The sequence below is a fragment of the Bufo gargarizans genome, chromosome 2, assembly GCF_014858855.1.
Source record: "Bufo gargarizans isolate SCDJY-AF-19 chromosome 2, ASM1485885v1, whole genome shotgun sequence".
In the NCBI taxonomy this organism is placed as follows: domain Eukaryota; kingdom Metazoa; phylum Chordata; class Amphibia; order Anura; family Bufonidae; genus Bufo; species Bufo gargarizans.
This window is the reverse complement of record NC_058081.1, coordinates 605,008,476-605,032,242: the sequence shown is the minus strand read 5'-3', so window position 1 is coordinate 605,032,242 and position 23,767 is coordinate 605,008,476. Positions and strand designations below refer to the sequence as shown.

General features: G+C 43.7%; 1 protein-coding gene across 2 annotated transcripts in view; it reads right to left on the bottom strand.

Annotated features, from left to right (window-relative positions):
* Positions 1–2,996: 2,996 nt before the first annotated feature.
* The window catches only part of SLC37A2 (solute carrier family 37 member 2), a 29,103-nt gene continuing 8,332 nt past the window's right edge, over positions 2,997–23,767 (bottom strand). The window contains exons 4-19 of one of the 2 annotated variants that reach the window (XM_044281989.1): positions 20,293–20,371; positions 18,987–19,122; positions 16,442–16,518; positions 14,253–14,419; positions 13,440–13,477; positions 12,271–12,429; positions 12,095–12,185; positions 9,993–10,055; positions 9,127–9,212; positions 8,598–8,646; positions 8,444–8,517; positions 8,242–8,320; positions 7,741–7,838; positions 7,590–7,654; positions 5,570–5,629; positions 2,997–3,375 (exon numbers count right to left, since the gene is read on the bottom strand). In XM_044281989.1, the coding sequence (XP_044137924.1) occupies positions 5,584–5,629; positions 7,590–7,654; positions 7,741–7,838; positions 8,242–8,320; positions 8,444–8,517; positions 8,598–8,646; positions 9,127–9,212; positions 9,993–10,055; positions 12,095–12,185; positions 12,271–12,429; positions 13,440–13,477; positions 14,253–14,419; positions 16,442–16,518; positions 18,987–19,122; positions 20,293–20,371 (1,307 nt within the window). In that variant the 3' untranslated portion in view covers positions 2,997–3,375; positions 5,570–5,583. The remainder of the gene's footprint in view (positions 3,376–5,569; positions 5,630–7,589; positions 7,655–7,740; positions 7,839–8,241; positions 8,321–8,443; positions 8,518–8,597; positions 8,647–9,126; positions 9,213–9,992; positions 10,056–12,094; positions 12,186–12,270; positions 12,430–13,439; positions 13,478–14,252; positions 14,420–16,441; positions 16,519–18,986; positions 19,123–20,292; positions 20,372–23,767) is intronic. The other variant, XM_044281990.1, reaches the window with a different exon arrangement.

The following is a 23,767-nucleotide window of genomic DNA, read 5'->3' as shown; positions in this document are numbered from 1 at the left end:
CCCCAGGTTCTTCAGCTGGCGTCCGGACCCAGAGGCCGAAGCGGTGTATGCTTTCCTCCAGCCCTGGGGCGGTCCTCTGCTTTACGCTTTCCCTCCGTTCGCACTCATCCCGCGAGTGCTCGCTCAGGGGTGCCGCCAGCAGGCCCAGTTAGTTCTGATAGTTCCTTATTGGAGAACGCAGTCGTGGTTTCCCCAGCTACTTTGTCTTCTGTCGGAAGAACCTCGACTCTTGCCATCTTTCCCACTCCTCCTGCTCGACCCTTACGGTCATCCACACCCTCTACTCCTAGACGGATCGCTTCATCTTCTCGCCTGTCGAATTTCAGGGGTTCCTGGGACCCCTCCGGCTTTTCGGCGGCGACTAGACGTCTGTTGGAGTCTGCATTGGCCCCAGGCACTAGACGAGCCTATCACGCTGCTTGGGACGTCTGGAGTCGTTGGTGCGGTTCTCGGGACTTGGATCCCGTACTTGCCCCTGTGACGGACATTCTTCAGTTCCTCACATCTCTGTTTGAAGCGGGGAAGGCTTTCCATACTCTCAATGTGTACCGGTCTGCCATTTCTTCCAGGCATTCCGGTTTTGACGGTGTTCCAGCCGGCCAACATGCTCTAGTGTGCAGATTGTTGCGCGGTTGTCGTTTAGCACGGCCTCCACGTCCTCGCTTCTCTTCTACTTGGGACGTGGCGACGGTTCTCAGGTTTTTAGAGAGTTGGCCCTCCAACGCTATGTTGTCTCTCCGACAGCTATCGGCCAAGTTAGTGACCCTTTTGTGTTTGATTTCATGTAAACGTGTTTCTGACGTCCGGGCTTTGGATATTGATGCTCGCTATTTTACGCCTGAGGGAGTTTTGTTCAATATTTCTCGACGCACTAAGACGGGCATTAAGTCCGTTGCTTATCCGTCTTTCCCTTCCTCTCTGCAGTTGTGTCCGGTGGCCTGTCTCCGGGAGTATGAGGCTCGCACTCTGGCTTCTCGCTCTGGGAATGATCCCCAGCTTTTCATTTCGTTCCGCCGCCCTTTTGCGCCGGTTTCAAGTGTCACGCTGTCCCGTTGGGTTAAATGGATCCTATCCCTATCCGGTATCGACACGTCCATATTTACCGCGCATTCTGTGCGTGGGGCAGCGGCTACCTCTATGTCTGTGGCTGGTGCTCGTTTGGAGGACGTGTTGCGTTTGGCAGACTGGTCCCGCGTTGCTACATTTCGGGAATTCTATTTTAGACCTGTTCCTCACGCTTTTTCCTCCGTGATTGCTCAGCTTTAAACTAGCAAATATGAGCCTCCGTCTCTTGATATAAAATTCTGGATTTTCCTAAGTTATGACGTAAAGTCATGATTTTATGAAGGACACGGAGGCGAGTATTTCCCTCCCATTATTTTGAACCCTCCCGTTTGGTCTGTGATGTCTTGTGGCCTTGCATGGAATGTTACTTATTTGTATTCATTTAATACCTTATTGCTTTCGCAGGGAATGAGTCCAGGTATGGTTGTCCACACTCGGATTGTTTGTATCCATATTACCATGATGTCTTATTTTCTCTTCAGGTTGATCATCCTCCGTCAGCTGTTCCCAGGTGATTACCTTGCTGCAATCCAGCGTTGTTCACAGCCGGAGTTCAGGCTGTTTGTTGACCGTTCCAGGTTTTCATCGGTTGAAGTTCACAAAGAAAGAGGAAGTGTCCAAGTGGGGATGCGCCTTATATAGGGGCTATGGGGGTGGAGTTGTTACCATGGTTACACTGATGTCTTTTTTTCTTCAGTTGTCTTTGCTGCTATATGTTCAGTAAAGAAAGAGTTAAGCAAATACTCGCCTCCGTGTCTTTCATAAAATCATGACTTTACGTCATAACTTAGGAAAATCCTGAATTTTACAGTTTGATTAATGATTTCCCGATGATGCTCTAATAGAACTAGTGTAATTACAAGGGACACTCAAGGTACATACTGCTGTTAAGGCCTCTTGCACATGACTGTATGCCCCCCGAGACATACTGTCCGTGAGCTGGCCATATGTCCCGTAATGGCATTAATCGTGCTCACGGGAGTACACAGCATCATAGTTTACAATGATGCTGTGCAAGTCGAGCTGCCCACGGGGCTATTGTCTAGCACTAATAGATCATATGAGTGCAGGACAATAGCCCAGTGTGCGGCACAACATGGACAGCATCATGATGCTATGTACACCCGTATGCACGATCAATGCCGATCCGGGACATATGGCCCGCTAACGAACACTATACATCTTTTAGTGCATATAGTCGTGTACAAGAGTCCGAAAGCTGTGGTCCGTGATCAGAGCTGAAACCGGACAGACTTGGAATTTCAACCAGACTGCCCCCAAGTGATTAGCAACGGAGCATTTAAATGCTTCAAAGCTAATGACAACCCTGGGGATCTGAATACATAAAGTGGGGGGACACTTTGAGATGCTACTCAATACAAAATGGATCCGCTAAACGGATGCAAAAACGGAAATGAACGTGACAAACGGATCCACATTACAGATGGTAATGTTTGTACGGATGCGTCTGAATGGCTTCCGTTCGCCTCCGTTAAGTCATTTTATTGATGGTTCCGTTTTAAAAGAATCTGTGAAACGCCAGTGTGAAAGTAGCCTTATGTAAAAATATTTTAAAAAAAAATAAAATCACAGTTCAGGAAGCAGTTAAAGGATGAAACTGAGCAGGTGTGGCCATCTCAGTGAGCAGGTCAAAGAAATAAGAAAAAAACAAACATTAGGCGGCGCTATACAGATACAGTTTATTGCCCTCTTGTGGCAAGACCCAGTGTCTACACCTATAATGATTAACACATCTGCCTGAGCTATAACTGCATGCCAAGTATTGCAGCAATCCCACTTTTCTATCTGCGCGTGTTATTTTTTTTGTCAGTGCATATAGATATACATACACACACACATACATATATTGTATTTTCTATCCAATGTCTCATTCTACACAGGACATATGAAGGACACAGTTGAGACATCTCTGTATTTTAGGTAGATTTTATTCACATTTTCTTTGCTGTCTCAACATACAAAAAAATATATGTTTTCATCTCTGCCTCTGGAATTGTTCTCATATACATTGTATACAGATCATGAATGGGCTCATTCAATAATGAGACACAATGTAACATTCCTGTCACATGGGTTTGTATACTGCAATATGGAGGTTCATTGGATCACCAAAGTCTTTAAAATCTGTATTGAAAAACTAAAACAAAACAAAACAAACAAAAAAAAAAAAAAAAAACTTCCAGCGTTTGCTTATACTTAAAATAGCAGCAGTAAAGCTGAACCGGCCAGCAGAACAGGAGGAGCAGGACACCCGGGTGCTGCACATCTGACCATCACATCTCTGTGAACCTGAAAGCAAGACAAGAGGAGTTATCTGCCAAACTACAAAGGATGAAACACAGAAATCATCTGCCCAATGAGGCGTAGATCAGGCGGTGAAACATAATCAGGTTTGTCCTTCAGAACCCAACACCGGATCAAGGCAGTTACTGATTGAGCCACGAGCAGAAAGCAAGCACACCTAAGCAAAAATCACTGCAGCATCCAAGCCAGATCTACATCGGATGAGGAGTGACAATCCGAAGGAAAAGATACACGGACACTGCTACTTTCATTATGACCACTAGGGGGCACTACGAGGGAAGCATTACTAGATACACATGCCGCAAACTTTTAGTTTAACATTTTCAGTGGCACGTCATGTTAAAGTTTACTGTCTCATGGTATGTAAAGTGTTAAATGTCAAGTTAAAGTAAAAATGTCCCACTTCTGTATATATAAAAATTCACAGATTCAGCAGCGCTGGACTGTTCATTTCACCAAATTGGACAATACTGCTAGTGCACTGAGATAGCTCAATGACAAACCTCTGCAGAATCTCTTTTTGCAGAGGAGGACAGAGCCTAACGCTGGGTTCAGACCTGAGCGTTCTGAAACGAGCGCTCTGTATGCGCGATTGTACGGGCGTTTACAATCGCGCATACAGAGACAGGGGTGCACACATTGTCGCGCGTTCCCTAATTTCTATGTGCGGGAACGCGCGACAAACGCCCAAAAAAAAGCTCAAGCACTTGTTTGAGCGTCGGGCGTTTTACAGCGCGATCGTACGTCCTGTAAAACGCCCAGGTGAGAACCATTCCCATAGGGAATCATTGGTTCTTGCCTGTTGTGCGTTTTACAGCGCGTAGGAACGCGCTGTAAAACGCTCAGGTGTGAACCCAGCGTTAGGGTATACCCATATGGTGTATACAGGTCGCAGTGGTGAAGGTCATTAAGACCATGATAAAACGGTGTGCATTTTTTGCTGCACGGTTGGTTCTTGAACATGCGAGAAGAACATTGGCACAGCCACCACATCCGAATATACCCTTAGGTTAAAGGTGTTGCCCTGGACAACATTATTACTGTGCACTGACTGAGATGAAGTCCTCCTCTTTGCAGTGGGGTTCTCCAGCTGCTACAGGATATATTTTGAGGATCTGCATAAGACGTCATACACAAAGGCGTGCGCCTATTTCTGTCCGCAAACCACAGATCCGCAAAATACAGATACTTCCTAGGTGCACTCTGCATTTTTCTGACTCCCATTCATAGAAATGTTTATACTCATCTGCAATGCAGACCAGAATAGGACATGTTCTATAACTTGCGGAGCAGCCACGCGGATCTGGAATACGGATGTGTGCATGGCCCCATAGAAATGAATGGTCAAGGTGATATCCACAAAAAATGCAGATCGCACACAGATGGAAAATCCAGTCGCGTGCTTGAGGCCTTAGCCAGAAAGACGCTAAAGTAGTTGAGGAGCAGCCAGATATTATTTCTGTACAGATTAATGGATTATAAATTGATCGTGTACATGTAAAGATATTTATCAGGTATTCAGATTCTACTCATCATTATGGAGAATTTCTTGCCTTTTGTTAATTCTTAATCTGCTCAATGGATGCAGATTATTCTCATCACATGTAATTAGCAGTAGATTAATGAGAGAGAAGAGATCAATAAGCGAGTCGTCCAACAGATGCAACACTTAAACTGTGACATTACGTCATTGGGTTAGTGGTTAATGCAATGGGTTACTGGGAAAATGTAAGTTTAGGGACACCAGAGACCAATTACAGTGAATCTAGGGAAGTATGCTGCCCCCTGCTGTTAGGAACAGGTAGCACAGGGACAAACCTCCCTACAATACCACCACTATGGACAACAGGTGAATACAGCGACCTGTGCCGATTGGGACAATGGTTAGTAGTTAATATAAAGTAGTAAGGGTGTATACAGTGGTTTTTGTCGTGATTCGGGAGAATCAAAAGCTGTAATATGACAGCACTGCTAATGAAATCTTAGTAATTCCATTATTTTATATCTAGTTACAGTTGTTACCCAGTGTGACCAGGCTTTATATCTAGTGACCCTTCTGTATCCTATACACTGCAGTGACGGATGGAAAGTTTTGCATCTGGTCGGACTCCTAATAAAGCCGCATCTGGTTGACACTTTGCAGAGCGCGATTCTCATTTCCAGGACACAGTATACTCACAGTGTGCATTACAACTACTCGACCGTCCCAGAATTACTGTGCTTTAATGCCAGACTATCGCTACAAAGACACAGGAAGGACGCTGTTCATTTCATGTCAGAATAGTCGCTCAGTCATTCAGATATCTACCCTCTGCATCATCTCCAAATAATTTTTCCAGTAGAATTCCTTTAATCTGGCGACTGATCGTCTGCTAGAAGCATTTCTAATAAGGTTAGGGTGCAGCAAGACTGCGTGGCTCCATGGGAGTTAGCTGACTTGGGTGGAGCCATGAAAATGCAGCGTGATACTCCGTGTAATGGACTTCTATGGGGTTCCATGACATTACATGCAAGCAAACTCACCTGCAAATGAATCCAACTTTCGGATTATTTGCAATTATTGCAGAGGTCCACCCCCAACTTCCCAACAGCTAACATATCGCACGTGAATTTGCGCTGTGATCTTGCATAAGATACTGTATGTTGCTGTGGAAAACCAATTTCATGCAGACCCTTTGTGACTATGGTGATCTATTTCATTCAGTGAAACTAAGGGAGGTCCACATGTTGCGTCTGTAACATGGAACCTAACATATGGCAAATTAATGTCTTTTCCAGCCTTCTGAATAATAAAGCGTAATCCGCAAAGAATAAAAAGAGCTGACACTTTCTCCTATACACTGGGGTTTCAGTTCCTCAGCATGTACAAGGCCTATGTTGTCACAGATACAAACATCCTCATTTTAAATCCAGTCTAACCTAGTGTTACCCAAACAGCTGCAGTTTGTTCCAATGTACCGGTGTAGGTCAGAGCTGGGCTCAAGGATGGGAGAGAGGTTTGTACAGCTGCGTTTAAAGGGTCAATGAGCCTACAAAAGCCCTTAGGATACCGGAGGTTTCTTCGTTTTTGCGTTTTCATTTTTCTTCCCTATATTCCTTGAGCCATAACTTTTTTATATTTCCGTTCACATAGCTGTATAAGGGCTTATTTTTTGCGGGACAAGTTGTACTTTCTAATGCCCTTAATTATGGCATACAATGTAGTGGAAAGCCGTAAAAAATAAAAATTAAATCCCAAATGGGGTGGAATAGCAAAAGAACAAAAACAAAACTAAAACGCAATTCCTCCACTGTTTTACAGGTTCTGTTCCCATGGCGTTCCGTTTGCAGCAAAAATGACCCATGCCCACATTCTCTGGTCAGTACGAGATACAACTAGGGATGAGAGAATGGACTTCGGATGAAACATCCGAAGTCGATTCGCATAAAACTTCATTTTAATACTGTACGGAGCAGGAGCTCCGTACAGTATTAGAATGTATTGGCTCCGATGAGCCGAAGTTATTGCTTCGTGAAGTCTCGCGAGACTTTGCGCAATAACTTCATAAATTAATTTGCACTGTAAAAAAACATTTCCCGAACTCTGGTTCGCTTCCAAGGTACGCCATAATTACCTATCGCTCCAACGCTGTACATGTACGGTGCTGGTAGCGAAAGGGTTAATATGTCTAAGCAGCATATCAAAGGTTTTCATCAGTAGGGGTCTGAGTGTTGAGACCCCTTCCGATCCCTAGAAAGAAGAGAGCGAAGTGCTCACATAGCGCAGGAGACAGGATCGAGATGGGCTCATAGAATTCTAGTGATCGTGGGGGTCTCAGCACTCAGACCGAATTCTGGCGTAAAATTCTGTCTAAAACTGAGCCAACCATCAGTTCCTATAGAGTTAGACAAAAATGTCTAACCCTGCACCACATTTATCCTCCAGCCCGAGCCCCTGTGATAAATTTGGTGCAGGTCTAGACCGCCAGGCTAAGGTTACTGGAGACCTTGATATAAAGTTAATACATTTTACACTCATTGACAAAAAAAAGTTGTTGGAATATAATGAAATAACAACATTAGAGCGTGGTCATGAAGGCATACAGGTTCCGTATGGTATCCCGCAGCACATTCGCCCACAGATGTTAACGTTTTGTCAATGACTGTATTTAAGAATACAGAAAGCCCATATACATTGCATTTATCTTAGTAACACTCACCCTCTGGCCCTCTTGAAACAATGACACAATTCTATAATTTCCTTATACACCAGACGAGCCAAAAACTGTAAGGAGTGAGCAAATCAGTCAGTAAATGTGACAATATATCCTATCAGGGGCACAGTCCAGTGCTGGGTGGGGATGCACTTACTAAACAAGCTAGGAGGTCAGACACAATCAACATGTAGAAGACGTAGTTCCAGCCCTTGGACGAGAGCACGGATGCAAGGGTCGGGCCCAAAGCAGCTCCTGGTTAAGAAGAAATACAAATAATATTATAGATCTTCTCCTGAATCAGGAGCCCTGTACTAGCCTCAAAAACATAGCCCGACAGCTATTTATAATATCATTATAGGACAGTAAAATTCCTTTAATCCGGAATGTGACAATCCAGAACAAGACAATAATATTACTGATCTTCCTGAAGGCTAAGTATGAATTTTAGAAATGTTTGATAATGATGGAGAGCTTATGCGGAGCAACCGTTTTTCAATTGTTATGTTTTTTCCTTTCTGTGTTGAAAATCAATAAAAAGATTTAAAAAAAGATTTAAAAAAAGGTTTGTTAGATACAGAATAATTACTAATTCTTCAACTCCCATTAAATTAAAGGAATTTTACAGTATAATGTATTACATCATCCTTGTACTGACCTATCGACCCACAGCCGTCAATAATGGCAGTGACGGTAGAAAGCGCTTTGGCATTTCCACGTAAAGATTCATGTGTTCCCTGAAAGTAAAAATCAGACGAATCATTATTCAAAGATGGGCTCACCAGCCCTGGTCCATCTCATCAGAGGGCAGGCACATGGACGCGGTCAGACCACTGACTATGCTGGTCAAAAGGTCTTACCAGATCTGCAGACACCGCAGTGGTGATAAGTGAATAGGGCCCGTTAACCAGCAGGCCACATACGATGAGCATAGCTGCAGAGAGAAAAGCCCAAAATGTAACACTAAATGTACACAGCGTGCTGGTAAAGAAACAATAAAGATATAAAACTTACCGATTGTGGTGGAAACTGCCATCTGCCCATACTGATTGTAGATGAAGAGCTACAAAAAACATATGTACATATATAATTACCGTATATACAGACGATGCCCAGGTTATACCAGCATGTTTCATATCACTATATACAAGAAGATGTATAAAACTTATACCAGCTTTACATATATAATTATATACAGAAGATGCCCAGGTTATACCAGCATGGTCCATATCACTATATACAAGAAGATGTATAACTTATACCTGCTGTACATATATAATTATATACCAAACGATGCTCAGGTTATAGCAGCTATACATACAGAATTGTTTATTGTTGCTTCATTGTTTATTGTTGCTTCATTAACAGTTGAAGCTCAGGATTAACATGGGGACATGAACCTATCTGAACGTAGTGCTCGGACCACTCCTGATGCACAGATAAAGGTGAGGAGAGTCAGGAGACATATCTGCTTCATCTATACCACTGTGTGTGGTATACATGGTCATTTACACAGCATTGGCCTCCAGCACTGACCACTCACCATGGGTGCTGTCAGGATCAACATAACGCAGCAGGTGATGGCTCTTCCTCCAATGAAATCAGATATTAGTCCAGCCAAGATTCCACCTGCAAGAGAAAAAAAATGGAATCAAATCGTGGAAATAAAATTTATACAGAACTTTTCTCCAAAAATCACATTACACCAATGTAATTATAAAAAAAAAAAAGGCCTTACATATAGGGAGGAGGACTCATGTCTCTTCACTTGGAGTCCCTAGACTTACCCAACCTTACAGTATGACTGGACAGGATAGGAGAAGCTCCTTACGTACTTTGAGGATCTGAGAAGATACCTCAATACTACTGGTAAGACATCTGCCCACCTAGAAGCCACCACTTTTTTTTTTGTTGGTATCATCAGGAGACTGACAAATGAAGAAAAAGCAGAACACACTAAGAGTGGCATCGGGTCCTAAGCCAATAGCCATGTTCTCCCCAACCCCTTTCTACAGCAACTTTGTACATTAGTATATCTAAAAAAAACTGGAAGAATACTTCAATTCGTCTATGTATACATGGGTCTGTATGATAATCATGGCACCCAGAGCTAAAACCTAGGAATGCTTCTTCCCAATAATTGCCCCGATCAGTGGCCTTTAAGGTTTAATTACAAAGTGAGGCCTCTCACAGCTTTATGTCCCTTGGAGACAAAATGGCCTTAGAGACAATATATGGAGGTAGGATAGAATAAGTGTCAGGAGGGGCTGCTGGGAGGCAGGAGGTAGGTAGCTCCAGGAAAGAAGCAGCTGAATTGCTGTAGATGTGGTGAATTCTGCAAATGATAGAAGATGGACCGACAGCTTGGCATTGTAGAGGAACAACAAGTTACAGGAGGGCAGAACTTACCCACAATGCCGCCTGCATCAAACAACGTGGACATGTCTCCAGCCTGCTTAGGATCAAAGTGAGCTGCAAGAAATAGACAGCACTTAAATAATTGGATATGAACCGGACATATTGTATGGGCCAAATGATCATCACCAGATCTGCATCTGAGAACATTTACCAAAACTGTTGCTAAGGGAAACTGGCTTAGTTGCCCAGAGCAACCAATCAGATTCCATGTTTAATTTTTCAAAGCTACTTTAGAAAATGAAAGGATCAATCTGATTGGTTGTTTCGGGCAATTAAACCAGTTCTCTTTAGCAACAGTTTTGATAAATGTCCCCCATTGTGTTTTGGGTGACCAAAATTCCTCCAAATACCGCAACCTATTTTATACTTCAAAAAAATATGCTTCAAAGAAGTAACATACCACTGCTCAAGTGGTTTTTAAATCTGCTGCATAAAAAATGTGCATAAGGCCACGTTTCTCCACTGAAATGATTGGGAAGCTGTTAGTCACACAGGATTCCACAGGATTGCAATTATATACCAGGCCTGATGAAGGGCTACATATAGCCCGAAACGTTGCCTGAATTTATTATAACCCTGTCTGGCTGAATAAAAATCATTGATTATTTCACTTGCAAGTCTGGAGTGCTGTTGATTTGTATATTTACATGAAAAGTGTTCCTGAGGTGGAGCTGGGAACATGTCTAGACGAGCACCCTGAGAGCGCCAATTAATAGAAGAATGCTGTGATCATTTGGATTGGAATACCATTTCTGTTTTAGGAACTACTTGCCTTCCCCATGTGATAACAATTCAAGAGCATCTATTCATATAAGGGTACTTTCACACTAGAGTTTTTCTTTTCCGGCATAGAGTTCCGTCCTAGGGGCTCTATACCGGAAAAGAACGGATCAGTTTTATCCCCATGCATTTTGAATGGAGAGTAATCCGTTCAGGATGCATCAGGATGTCTTCAGTTCAGTCTTTTTTACTTTTCAGGACAGAGATAATACCGCAGCATGCTGCGGTATTATCTCCGTCCCAAATTCCGGAACACTTGCCAGAATGCCAGATCCGGCATTAATTTACATTGAAATGTATTAGTGCCAGATCCGGCATTAAAAATACCGCAATGCCGGATCTGTCCTTCCGGTCTGCGCATGCGCAGACCTTTAAAATGGTGGGGGGGAAAATAGAGAAACGGATCCGTTTGTCTGTATGACAGACGGATCCGTTCTTGCAATGCATTTGTAAGACGGATCCGCATCCGGATCAATCTACATGCAGATTGCTGGCGACGGAGCTGCTTGCCGGATCACTCTGCCGCAAGTGTGAAAGTAGCCTAACTCTGTTGTGCCATTCCTCAATTATTCCTGCCAGAAGTGTACAAATAAATTGCCAGCAATCTGCAATAAAGGGACTGCTGGGTGTTACCAGTAGTGGGTGTGTCGGACCTTCACTACAAGCTGCTGACTATTCATTCATAAACTTCTAGTAGAACACAGAGGAATGGCACAGCATGGAGTCATAAGAATAGATTCTCCAGAATGGTTATTACAGGTAGAATACAGGTAGTTACTAAAACAGACATGTCAGAAGAGGTGACCGGTCCTCTTTAAAAGGGGCCTGACCAAGCCTGGTGCATAATGAAAAGTTCTGCAACCCTCTATTAGACAGTGTAAACTTCAATGTGGCGCATCTCATGACTGCCTGGTCCAGCAGCTGTGGGATGGCTCCAGATACCTGCGACAACCTACCGGGAACCCTATTGAGTCACTCCCAGCCCGTCTAGCTGCTGTCCATGCTGTACACGACAGGTACTCTAGATATTAGCTAGTGGTCGTAATAATGTGACTTGACTGTGTATTAGAGCACATATTATATTAGCAAATTGCAGAATTTTTCATTACATGATAAGTAAGGTTTTACATACAGCCAGAAATTCCATTTAAGGCTTCATGAGCAGGCCTATGTGATTATGCTATAAATAAGCTGCAGCCAGTTTAAGTTAGAGCTGCCCTTTAGGTACTATACTGACTTTATTAGTTTGTTGATCTAATTGGGGGTACTGATCTCCCCTGACTGAGCTGCAATGAAGGCTCCGGGGTCCTTACCCACGTTGGCGATGTAGAGTGGCAACCAGTACAGGAACGTGTAACTGACCAACTTGGCAAACAGCAGACACAGTGAGAATTCCACCACTCCCTGTAGAGATCAGAAATCCACAGGTATCAGATAGAAAACACAACAGGTGTGACATAGAACACCCCCTCCACCAGACCCAGCATACCGGGATCTTCAGGGCTCCACAAAAGCTGATGGCCTGAGGGTGCTCTGCGGGCTCTTGTGGACTGATAGACTCGTCCAGGTCAGTGGTCGGCTCATTTTTAAAGATGTTTTCTGTGCTGCTGTTTATTATTTGGACGTCTCCCAGCTCACCCTTCTCTTCCTGGAATTCAAGTATCATGGTGGGTAAGAAACGTGATGGGAAGAACATGAAATTACAGCAAATTACATAGCATAAAGAGTGTGTGATATAAAGTGTGTGACTGTTATACATAATAAGAAATCATGAGACAAGCGATGACGCCACCGCTGCCCCCATACACAAGAGACCGCTCCTCCCAGACACAATCGATGACACCACCGCTCTCCCCAAGACACATGCAATGACGCCACTGCTGCCCCCAGACACAAGCGACCACTCCCTCCAGACACAATCAATGATGCCACCGCTCTGCCCTAGACATGAGATCACCACTGCTCCCCCCCAGATACAAGCGAGGGTCCCACTGCTCCCTGACAGACACAAGCAATGACACCAACGCTCCCTGCCAGACACAAGCGATGACACCAACGCTCCCTGCCAGACACAAGCGATGACACCAACGCTCCCTGCCAGACACAAGCGATGACACCAGCGCTCCCCTTTAGACACAAGCGATGACACCAACGCTCCCTGCCAGACACAAGCGATGACACCACCGCTCCCTGCCAGACACAAGCGATGACACCACCGCTCCCTGCCAGACACAAGCGATGACACCCCCGCTTCCCCCCCCCCCCCCCAGACACAAGTGAGGATGCGACCGCTGCCCGCAGACACAAGAAATGCCACCACTTCTCCCAGACACAAGTGAGGATGCCACCATTCCCCACAGACACAAGTGAGGATGCGACCGCTGCCCGCAGACACAAGCGAGAATGCCACGCCACCCCCAGATACAAACAATGATGCCACCACCGCCTGCCAAAACAAGCAATGATGCCATTGCTCCCCCCCAGAAACAAGTGATGGAGTAAGACAAGCTTCAAGAAATATCATTCTGTGGGTGCAGAGTCAGACACATTAATGCCCAAGAAGATAAATCACCAACAAATATAATTTCCAATGAGTTTATCTTATCTTTCACTGGCTGTAAAAAAATAACACAATCTGTGAGAATACAAAGAACTTACTATCTGATCAGGAGAAGTGCAGCCAACATCTTCCGGATCTGTGCAGATGAGAAGAAGGGAACACAATTCAGTCTGAATAATTTAGGGGTTGCCATTTCATCAAGCACACGACTGGCTCATGGGCAATGTTCAGTGGATTATGGTGGCCACCAACAGTTCTTGGGAGCAGCTCCATATGCAGACGAGCATAAAGCTGTGCATGGTCTGAATATTGCAATGAAGCGCCTGGTAGCGCTTGAGAAACCTATCTGATTATACAGACAAGAATGGAACAATTGCTTAATATAGTATTATTATAGAAGCATTCTGATATAAAACCTGCACAATATATCCAGTGTCCTCTGATGGTTGAATCTCAAGGGAATAAGAGTGTGTGTAACAAAGCTACTTTCTATAGGAAGCCAGTCCGCAGGATCAACCTTAATAAACCAGACATACAGTCTATGACTAAATCAGTTACATTTCCAAGAAAACAGACTTTTTTCCCATACGTGGGCTTCAGTTCATCTCCTCTACTCTGCAACATTGGTCACTGCCCCCTCCCCATGCCTGACAGGACTAGGCATCATCAACCTCCTGCCTGGCCCTGTAATCCTGCGCATGCTACGTCAATTGTACAGTCGGTGCATCCATCCCTCCGTACAATGAAGCCTTTATTTGCATAAAAGTCTGTTTTCTTGAGAATGACATCATGGATTTCACAAGGCATCATGTTAGTCAGCAAGATCATAATATTCCACTTGAATTTGAGTCATTAGTTACCCCGCACCCACACTAGAGGGCAGCAATTCAGTAAATTGATGTAGAACTCACATTCAATGAGGAAAAAGAAGCAGATTATTCCACATGAGGCGATGATGACTCCAGGCACGATGAAGGACAGACCCCAGGCAGTGGAGACAAATGCCCCTGCAATAAGTGACCCAAGTATATTCCCCACAGCAGTGTGAGAATTCCAGATACCCATGATGAATCCTCTCCTGTAATTAGACAGATATTGAGGGTTATAGTGGACCAAGGTCATCTTTGTATTATCTCAGTAGCTGATGGAATTATATAGAGAATGATATGGACTAATTTCTCTGACACTGCTGAGCCATGCTCAGGCGCCACTGTTTAGCCTCCTGGCTCCTCATACATCAAGAATATATTTACTGTCTATAGGATTCAACAACTCCCAGATTACTGAAGTCACAGTATTCTATGGACCATAAGACTTACTTTTTTAGCAGGAAAAAAGATTGTGCTTAGGTTTCTACCACCAGATTTGGCCCTATTTAGCTGACTGACACTAGCGATGTGCTAGTGTCAGCAGTCCATAACATTGTTCTTACTTATCATCTGTCTGCTGGCGTTCACCTTAAAAACATACTTTTATAGATATGCTAATGAGCCTATAGGTGCTATGTGGGCGTCATTAGCACCTAGAGGGCTCCGTCCACTAACCATTTCAGCCGTCCATCGCGTCCCTCCAGACCGCCCCGCTCCTGTTGATTGACGTAAAACTTCTCAGTATCTCGTACCAATTCCCGCGCCTGCACTGTGCGCTTCTGTATTCTTCCGGCGCCGGGTTCCTCACTGCGCCTGCGCCAACTACGTTACAGTGAGGAAGCCGGCACCAGGAGCGCGGCATTCACTCACTGCGCCTGCGCCGAATACAGAAGCGCACGGCGCAGGCACGGGAATTGGTACGAGATACTGAGAAGTTTTACATCAATCAACAGGAGCTGGGCGGTCTGGAGGGACGCGATGGACGGCTGAAATGGTTAGTGGACGGAGCCCTCTAGGTGCTAATGACGCCCGCATAGCACCTAGAGGCTCATTAGCATATCTATAAAAGTACGTTTTTAAGGTGAACGGCAACAGACAGATGATAAGTAAGAACACTGTTATGGACTGCTGACACTAGCACATCACTAGTGTCAGTCAGCTAAATAGGACCAAATCTGGTGGTAGAAACCCTTTAAAAGTTCCTGCGTATTACATTCTACAATCAGGGTGCTCATGCAGTGCCAGACCTCCCCGACTGCTTCCTTGATGGTTTAGCAGAGCACCCAGGCAGCTCTTTGCTGGATCTAGGTGTGTGCACAGTGCTTGCACACTTTAGGAAAAATGTCGGCCCATATGTATTCCCGCGGTCCCAGCCACTGGAGAGGCTGAAGATTTTTCCTATAGTGGGCAAGAAGGACCACCGCTGCTAGATTACAGGGTGGTCGTGACCCCTGGATATGAGCAGTGTATAATGTGATGGAAAAATTAATCAAGCCAGGAAAGGAGCAATATGGAAAATCACAATAGATTAATAAATGCCTTGCACATGCGCAGCCACCCTCCTTTCATTTCTATGTGGCCTCCAAAAATAGCTGAGCACTGGCTCGGCTATTTCCGTCTGTCCCATAGAAAAGAATGGGAGCAGGTGCCGGTGTGCGTGATGCGCACCCATTCACTTGTATGGGAACATCGCTTGGTGGTGGACGGACGGACCACGGGGTCCTCCAGCCACAGCTCTCCCCGCTCCGTTCTCGTTGTAGGTGCGGGTCTCAGAGGTGGGACCTGCACCTATCAGACAATGGGGGCATAGCCTAGCGATATGCCCCCATTGTATGTGATGGGAATACCCCTTTAATGCTACTTGGTGAACTGAGACAATCCCTTGAATGTAGCTAAAGGACCGTTGATGATGTCTCCAGTGGGAGGAGTCAGACCAGTAACAAGACCTTTGGTAGTGTATAGTACTGTACCCTGTAATGTGTGATGTTGATACTCCTATCATGTGACCACATGCTCCATTGCCGTTTGTTTCAGTAGTCAGAAGATGACACACTAGGGTTAACAGGACCGAACTGTAACGATTAACCCCTTCTACGCTAGACCATTAAAGTTATATTGACCCCTCCACATCATTAAACTACCAGAAAAGTTTTAATAAGACTAATAGAAAGTGTTTATTTCTGGTCTCTAAACTCGGAGGCGTCTTATAGTAAGAAAAATAGGGTACTTACTTTCCTTTACCAAACCAATTTCCCATGCAGGCAACAACGGAGGGCCACCCCGTCGTCTGAGCCAGTCCATTCAGTATCTGTTGAATGCGAATACGCACAAGGTCACCAACAACAAAATATAAACTAGACCGGAAAGAGACTGCAGGAGGGACAATAAACTATAAGGGGAGCAGCAATGGGGGGAACAAGATGGAAAAGAAGTGAGCGCAAATGTACTGTAATACTGAAGAGACTGATAAAACAGGGAGCTACAGCTCTAGAACATAGCATTTATAACTATAATATATAAATAACAAATGGAGATGGCCTTGCGGTTCGCCCAGCGGTCGTTTTGCGGCGAACTTTGCGTGTTCGTGATTCGCCGAACATATGGAGAAATTTGCGCCTGCCATATTCTTTTACATTGTGAAGAACTTTGACCCATGACACATCCATCAGGTGGTACAGGGCAGCCAATTGAGACGTTTCAGCACATGGACACACCCCCTACCTTATAAATAAACCTGATCTGGCCGCCATTTTACATTCAGTGTTTAGCCAGTGTAGGGAGAGGTTGCTTTGTGGAGTAGGGACAGACTGTTAGGGACACCAAACGCTAGCTAATAGGGCCACAAAAGTCATTTTAAGCACTAGTATAGGTGTGCGATGGGGTGTGATATACTTATACTTTTATAATGAGTCAAAAACACATAGCTCTATATAGTGATCACCTGGAAGTCAGGGGGCTAGGGGCTTACTAGGGCCATTTTTAAATAGGGTAAGGTTCCGGACGGGGTCGCTCTTATTAGGGCGGGTGGACTGTGGTTAGGCTATCGGGGCCAGAATAGCACCCCCCTGTAGGGCAATATCAGGGACAGTTCTTTGCCCACCCTGTCCTTCAATACCACATAAATTCAATCATCATCTAGCCCAGGGATAGATGTTTTTTGCTTTCCCTCGGGGATTCATGGATGTGCATTGGAACCCCCCGGATTGTGGTAGGACATATGGTTTCTGATTTGGTGCCGTCGAACACCTGATTTGGTGCCGCCGAGCACTTGTTATTGCCTATCACATCTATGCTTTTTGCTTAACTTTAATAATTTCATTTAGAGGGATATCTTTTCCATTCACACGTCCGCAAAATGGGTCCGCATCCGTTCCGCAATTTTGCGGACCGGGTGCAGACCCATTTATTTTCAATGAGGCCAGAATGTGCGGTCCACATACGCATTTGCGGATCCGCACTTCCGCATCTGTGCTTCCGTTTCCGCAAAAAAATAGAACATGTCCTATTCTTGTCCGCAATTGCAGACAAGATTAGGCATTTTCTATTATAGTGCCGGCGATGTGCTGTCCACAAATTGCGGAATGCACATTGCCGGTGTCTGTCTTTTGCAGATCCGCAAAACACTTACGGACGTGTGAATGGACCCTCATAATAAAATGATTAAAGGTTACGTTTTATCTTTACGTATATTCTAATGGATTGCCTTCCTTGTACAATGTTATAATATACTTTCTATGTTAGAAAGTATATTATAGTGCATATGTATTGTGCGGCAGTTGTGTGCGGTTCTGCTGCGATACTGCAGGTATATAGAGGGACAAGCGTTATTGGAACAAATAATTTCTACTGGTGTGATATACCAGTCGTCCCCAAAAAAACTGATTGAAGCGGGGTGTTATATACCAATATACTTTCTTTATAGTGCATTTGGGTACTGTATAGTGCATTTGCACATGCGTGTACGCGAAAATTATATTGCCGATATTTCTCATTGAATTTTTTTTTTATGGAGATTGCAAATCCGAATAATACATCTGGTATGTCGCTGTCCATGTTGTGGGACTATTTGCGCACTTCTAGTAAATTTTTCTTGGCTGCAAATATGAGCTGAAGGTTTTTCAGGTTCGCCTACCATTAAAATTAATGGGACCCGCCGCGAACTTGTGGTTTGCGAACATTTGATCGCGTTTGCGAACCGTCCCAGCAGATGTTCGTCCATCACTACTAACAAATACATATAAGGCTGTCCACAACCTGTCCCTTCCCTACATCTCTCTTTCCCGATACATCCCCACACGACCTCCTTCTCTCCTCTCCTCTTATCGCCTCTTCCCACACTCACCTCCAAGATTTCTCCCGTGCATCCCCCACACTCTGGAACTCGCTACCCCAACACATCAGACTCTCACCTACAGTGGAATCCTTCAAAAGAAACCTGAAAACCCACCTCTTTAGACAAGCCTACAACCAGTGACCCTGCTGCCTCTGTACCGCCATGACCAACTTCACCCTCTCCTACTGTGTCCTTCTCCCATACCTTGTAGATTGTAAGGGCCCCTCTCTCCTTCTGTACCAGTCTGTAACTCATCTTGTTCATGCTTAGTGCAGTTGTCTGTATTATGTATGTGCACCCCATCATATGTACAGCGCCATGGAATGAATGGCACTTTAATAATAAATAATAATAATATTATGTCACGCGTCACAGCATGTGTCCATATACTGGAGTCTTCTTCACCTGAAACAAAATATAGCACCTGACATCTGGACTGTTACCTGAAAGAGAATATAGTACCAAAGGGCATGAATATTCCAGTAATAGCCCAGACCCAGGAAGATTGTTAACACCCCACACGTGATCATACCACCGGACAAGTAATAGCGCAAGGGGAGCCGCTCGCCAAAAATGCCACTGAAAAGAAAGAAAAGAAAAAAATAATAATAGTTTACTCCAAAAATATCTCCTACACAAAACACTCATTCTAATTGTCAACTCCTGAGAAATAGAGACACCACTGATACATGATGAGATCCTAAAGAATTCTTGTACATAGGGGGTAGTACTATAGTAGCTCTATTTTAGTATTATAGTAGTTCAATTGTTGTACATAGGGATGGTATTATAATAGTTCTTGTTTTCAACTTCTAGGGTGGTATTATATTATTATTTTCAATACCTAGGGCGGTATTATAGTAGTTACATTCCTCTCCCATTTAGGTTACAATAAAAGTCCCCCCCCTTCCCCCGCTCTGTAGCACCGATTATTGCTCCAGTATTGGCCAGATTAATGTGACTCATTTTTGCCCTTAGACTTTTGTCCATCATTGGTCACTTCATTATCAGAACAAGTTTTTGCTGCAGCTCAAATTTCCTGCTTTCAAAGGTTAATCATTGCAGCTAAACATGGATTTAATTTGTTTATTCAGCTCCACAAGATTTCAAAGAAACAGAAAAGAAAAGAGATTGTATTTGATCGCCCTTCTACCCAAACGCTGTAATTTACAGAGAAATGATCCTTGTTATGACTTTAATTTTCCTAAAGGTGATGAGGAGATAATACAGTTTTATACAAGCACAATACATTGATTGTCATGGAAATATATATGTATTACACAGTACATTTCCCATCAGTGAGGGTGCGCCCCCTAGGCTAGTAAAAGGGACAGTAACCTTATGATTCACTCTTCGACTGCCGTGTAGCAATGAGAATGTACAAATAAAGCTACATGCACACGACCAAATTGCAGATCCGCAAAAAAACAAACAAAAAAAAAACGGATGATATCCATATCATAAGGTGCATTGTAAAGTCTGACTATATTTGCTACAAGCAGCGAGCATGGCCTCGTTTATATAAAACTGGACCGGCCCTTTAAACTTATCCCCTGCACTGCAGCAAAGTAGCCGTATCATCTCCTGTACTTGCCAGTTCCCATTTCTTTTACTTTGTAACAACTTTGTTGATGTTTTACTGTTTGCTATATGTTTCTTTTGTATGTGGATTTTTATAGAGTACGTTGGCAACACATAGATGGCAGGTCATCTCTACATGTCACTAATGCATTCATATCTGCCACCCACCTGAGGAACATGCCAATGGCGTAAGCCACCAAGAAGGAGGTGTCCAGGGAACCCAGAAGTTCTTTGTAATTGGACTGATCTAAAGAAAAAGCAGCTCAGGTTAATAAACAAGTTCTCTGTTAAAACCTGTTATTCAGTGGCAGAACCCCTTTTAAAGTGCAGTTAAAGGGGTTGTCTCACTTGTCCATATGGCATTTATCATGTAGAGAAAGTTAACACAAGCCATTGCCTCCTTTGCTGGCTGGATTCATTTTTCACTTGGCCGTGCTTGCACACTATAGGAAAAAGTAATGGCCTTGCTATTGGCCGAAACCAAGGGAGTGTGTGTAGCCCAGCGCTTTTTGCCAAAGTGGGCAAGCACGGCGACCGATGCTGGATTGCAGGGTGGTCGTAACCATTGAAACGAGAAGTGAATAATACAATGGAAAAATTTATCCAGCCAGCAAAGACGACAATATAGACAATCACAATACATTAGTAAGTGGCTTGTATTAACTTTCTCTACATGATAAATGCCATTTGCTGAAGGGAAACAACCCCTTTAAAGAGCCAGAAGCACTCCATGGTGTGTGACAGAGCTCTGCTCCTCCATGTCATACAAGTAATACTAGGACAACAGTGGAAACTGACACAGGCTACGCTGGAGAAGTGAGGAAGCAGGGATAGATGTGCTATGATGTTACGGAAGCCATTAGTAGTTGTCACCAACCCCCCGTTCCCCCCCCCCCCCCATTATCCATGTAGGAGACCAAAAGACTGTCTCAATATTTTCCTATAGGATCCACATGGTTGATGTGTCAGAACAATATAATTAATCTATTATAAGCAAGTGGAAAACCTGACATATGCCTCCTGTCAAATGCTTTTCCATGAACAAACAGCAGGTCATGTGCGATGAATGTGGATCTGGGTTTTCATTTTAAGAAGACAGCGGTTTCCTATAAATAGCCTTAAACAGAAGAGCAGAACTTCGTGTAAGAAATGTTCCTCACTCATCTCAGGAGCAGCATTTCCTCAAAGCTGCACGAGACACAAATGACCTGTGCTGTATATGGAGAGTCTTCTCCCCAAGACAACCAGTGTGACCACCATGACAGAGAGACAAACCTGCCGGGTAATCCAGGTCGTATCAGTCACCCCTCAGAGGGGCAGTTGTGCCCATATCAGATGTTGCCCTACAAGTAAGAAGTCATGGTTTGCATTTACCATGGATTTTAAGGATTTTGGGAGTTGACTCTCTCTCCTTGTTAAAGGGGCTGTCTGGCATTAGCAAATTACATTTAGGCTACATGCACACGACTGTATGAGTTTTGCGGTCCGCAAATTGCGGATCCGAAAATAAATAACAGATTACATCCGTATGCCATCCGTTTTATTTTTTGCGGATCCATTGTAATAATTTCTAAAACGGACAAGAATAGGACATGTTCTATTTATTATTTTTTTGCGGGGCTAGGGAACGGACATACTGATGAGGACAGCACACGATGTGCTGTCCGCATTTTTTGCGGACCCATTGAAATAAATGGGTCCGCATCCTATCCACAAAAAAACGGAACGGGCACGGAAACAAAAAACGTTTGTGTGCATGTAGCCTTATCATGTAGAGAAAGTGAATACAAGACACTTACTAATGTATTGTGATTGTCCATATTGCTTCCTTTGCTGGCTGGATTCATTTTTCCATCAAATTATACACTCATGCAGATAAGGGATGGGAGCTGCTCTGCATGCGCGCGTATATGTGCTCCCATGGTCCCGGCCACCAGAGAGGCAGACGCCTTTTCCTATAGTGTGCAAGCACGACCACCACTGCTGGATTGCAGGGTGGTCCCTAGTCGTCGTCCCCCCCCCCCCCCCACCCTCTGCACAAGTAGCACATGGCACAGTAGACTGACTGCACTACATATAGATAGGTTGTTTGAAATGTTATGTGCTCCCTATGTCCATAAGAAAACTTAGTAGACTACAGACTACCCAGTATATTACTGTAGATGCACTGGATGGCTCAGGTGCTTGTAGGTACAGAAGTAGACCAGCCAGGACCCCCTTTCTGCAGAGACCCCTATATTAAGTCATTTCTAGCATCTGGCTGCTGCTGACCACTGTGTGTGCAGATAATATTTGCATCTAGCTGTACAGTGGGCCCCAGAACTAATTTTACTGGCGGTCCTTCTCTCCGTCTGGCCAAAACGGGTTTGGAAGACAATACATCAATGTATATAGGGGGCCTTAAGTGACTTTCTGATTGTCTGCAAGGTGATTCGATGTTTCAACCTGCAGGCCACTAGTTCTGCTTTATTCTTGGGGAAGTCAGGTAAGATCATTGCCTTCTTCCTCTGTCATCTTGTGCCGCTCCCCAGAAACATTCAGCACAAATCCACAATCAATTGTGATGGCCCTGCCAATTTTTGTGACAAACACGTCACAGTAGGTCAAATGCAATACAATATCACAATCCTCATACCACTTGACGCATGCTGCCATTCAGTCTCAACCTATAACTTAATCCCTTTATGAAATTATTTTTTTTTTTAAACCCCAGCCTTCCCAAAGCCATAACTTTTTTTATTTTTCTATTCACATAGCCGTATGGGGGCTTGGTTTTTGTGGGACAAGTTGTACTTTCTAATGGCACCATTTATGGCGGCATACAATGTAGTGGAAAAAAGCAGGAAAAAAAAATTCAAATGGGGTGGAATTTAAATAAAAAATTTATTTTTAAAAAAACAACCACCACAGTTTTATGGGTTTTGTTTTTACAGCGTTTCCTATGCGGTAAAATTGACCTGTTACTTTCATTCTCTGGGTCAGTATGATTACAACAATACCCCACATGTATAGTTTTTCTTATGTTTTAATACTGAAAAAAAAATATATAATCTTTGGAGAAAAAAAAATTCTCTTCGCATCACCATAATCTTACTTTTTTATTTTTAAAAGTGTTTGGAGCTGTGTGAGGGCTCATTTTTGCAGGGCAATCTGTTCTTTTCATTGATTCATTTTGGGATGTGTATGACCTTTTGATTGCTTTCTATAAAAAAAAAAAAATTGGTGGGAGCTGAAGTGACCAAAAAACGGCAAATCGGCCATTTTGACTTTTTTCCTTTTCACCATTTTCGGTATGAGATTTTTAAATTCTATATTAGATTTTTATAGCACGGCTGTTTTCACACATGGTGATGAGTTTTTTTTATTGTTTATATACTTTTCTTTTAATTTTGGGGTCTTTTGAATTTTTATATTTAAAAAATCTTTTTTTTTTTTTTTTTATAGTTCCCCTAGGGAACTATAGCAAGCAGTTATTAAATTGCTTTTCTCATAGACTCCAATGTATTAGAATTGGAGTTTATGAGAATTATACTATGTTCCTATGGAGCCCGCATAAGAAGTGATGTGCAGCAGCCTCCTGATTTCCGTCTTTTTGCACTTCCAGATGCCGTGGTCACATTTGACCATGGCATCTGAAGGGTTT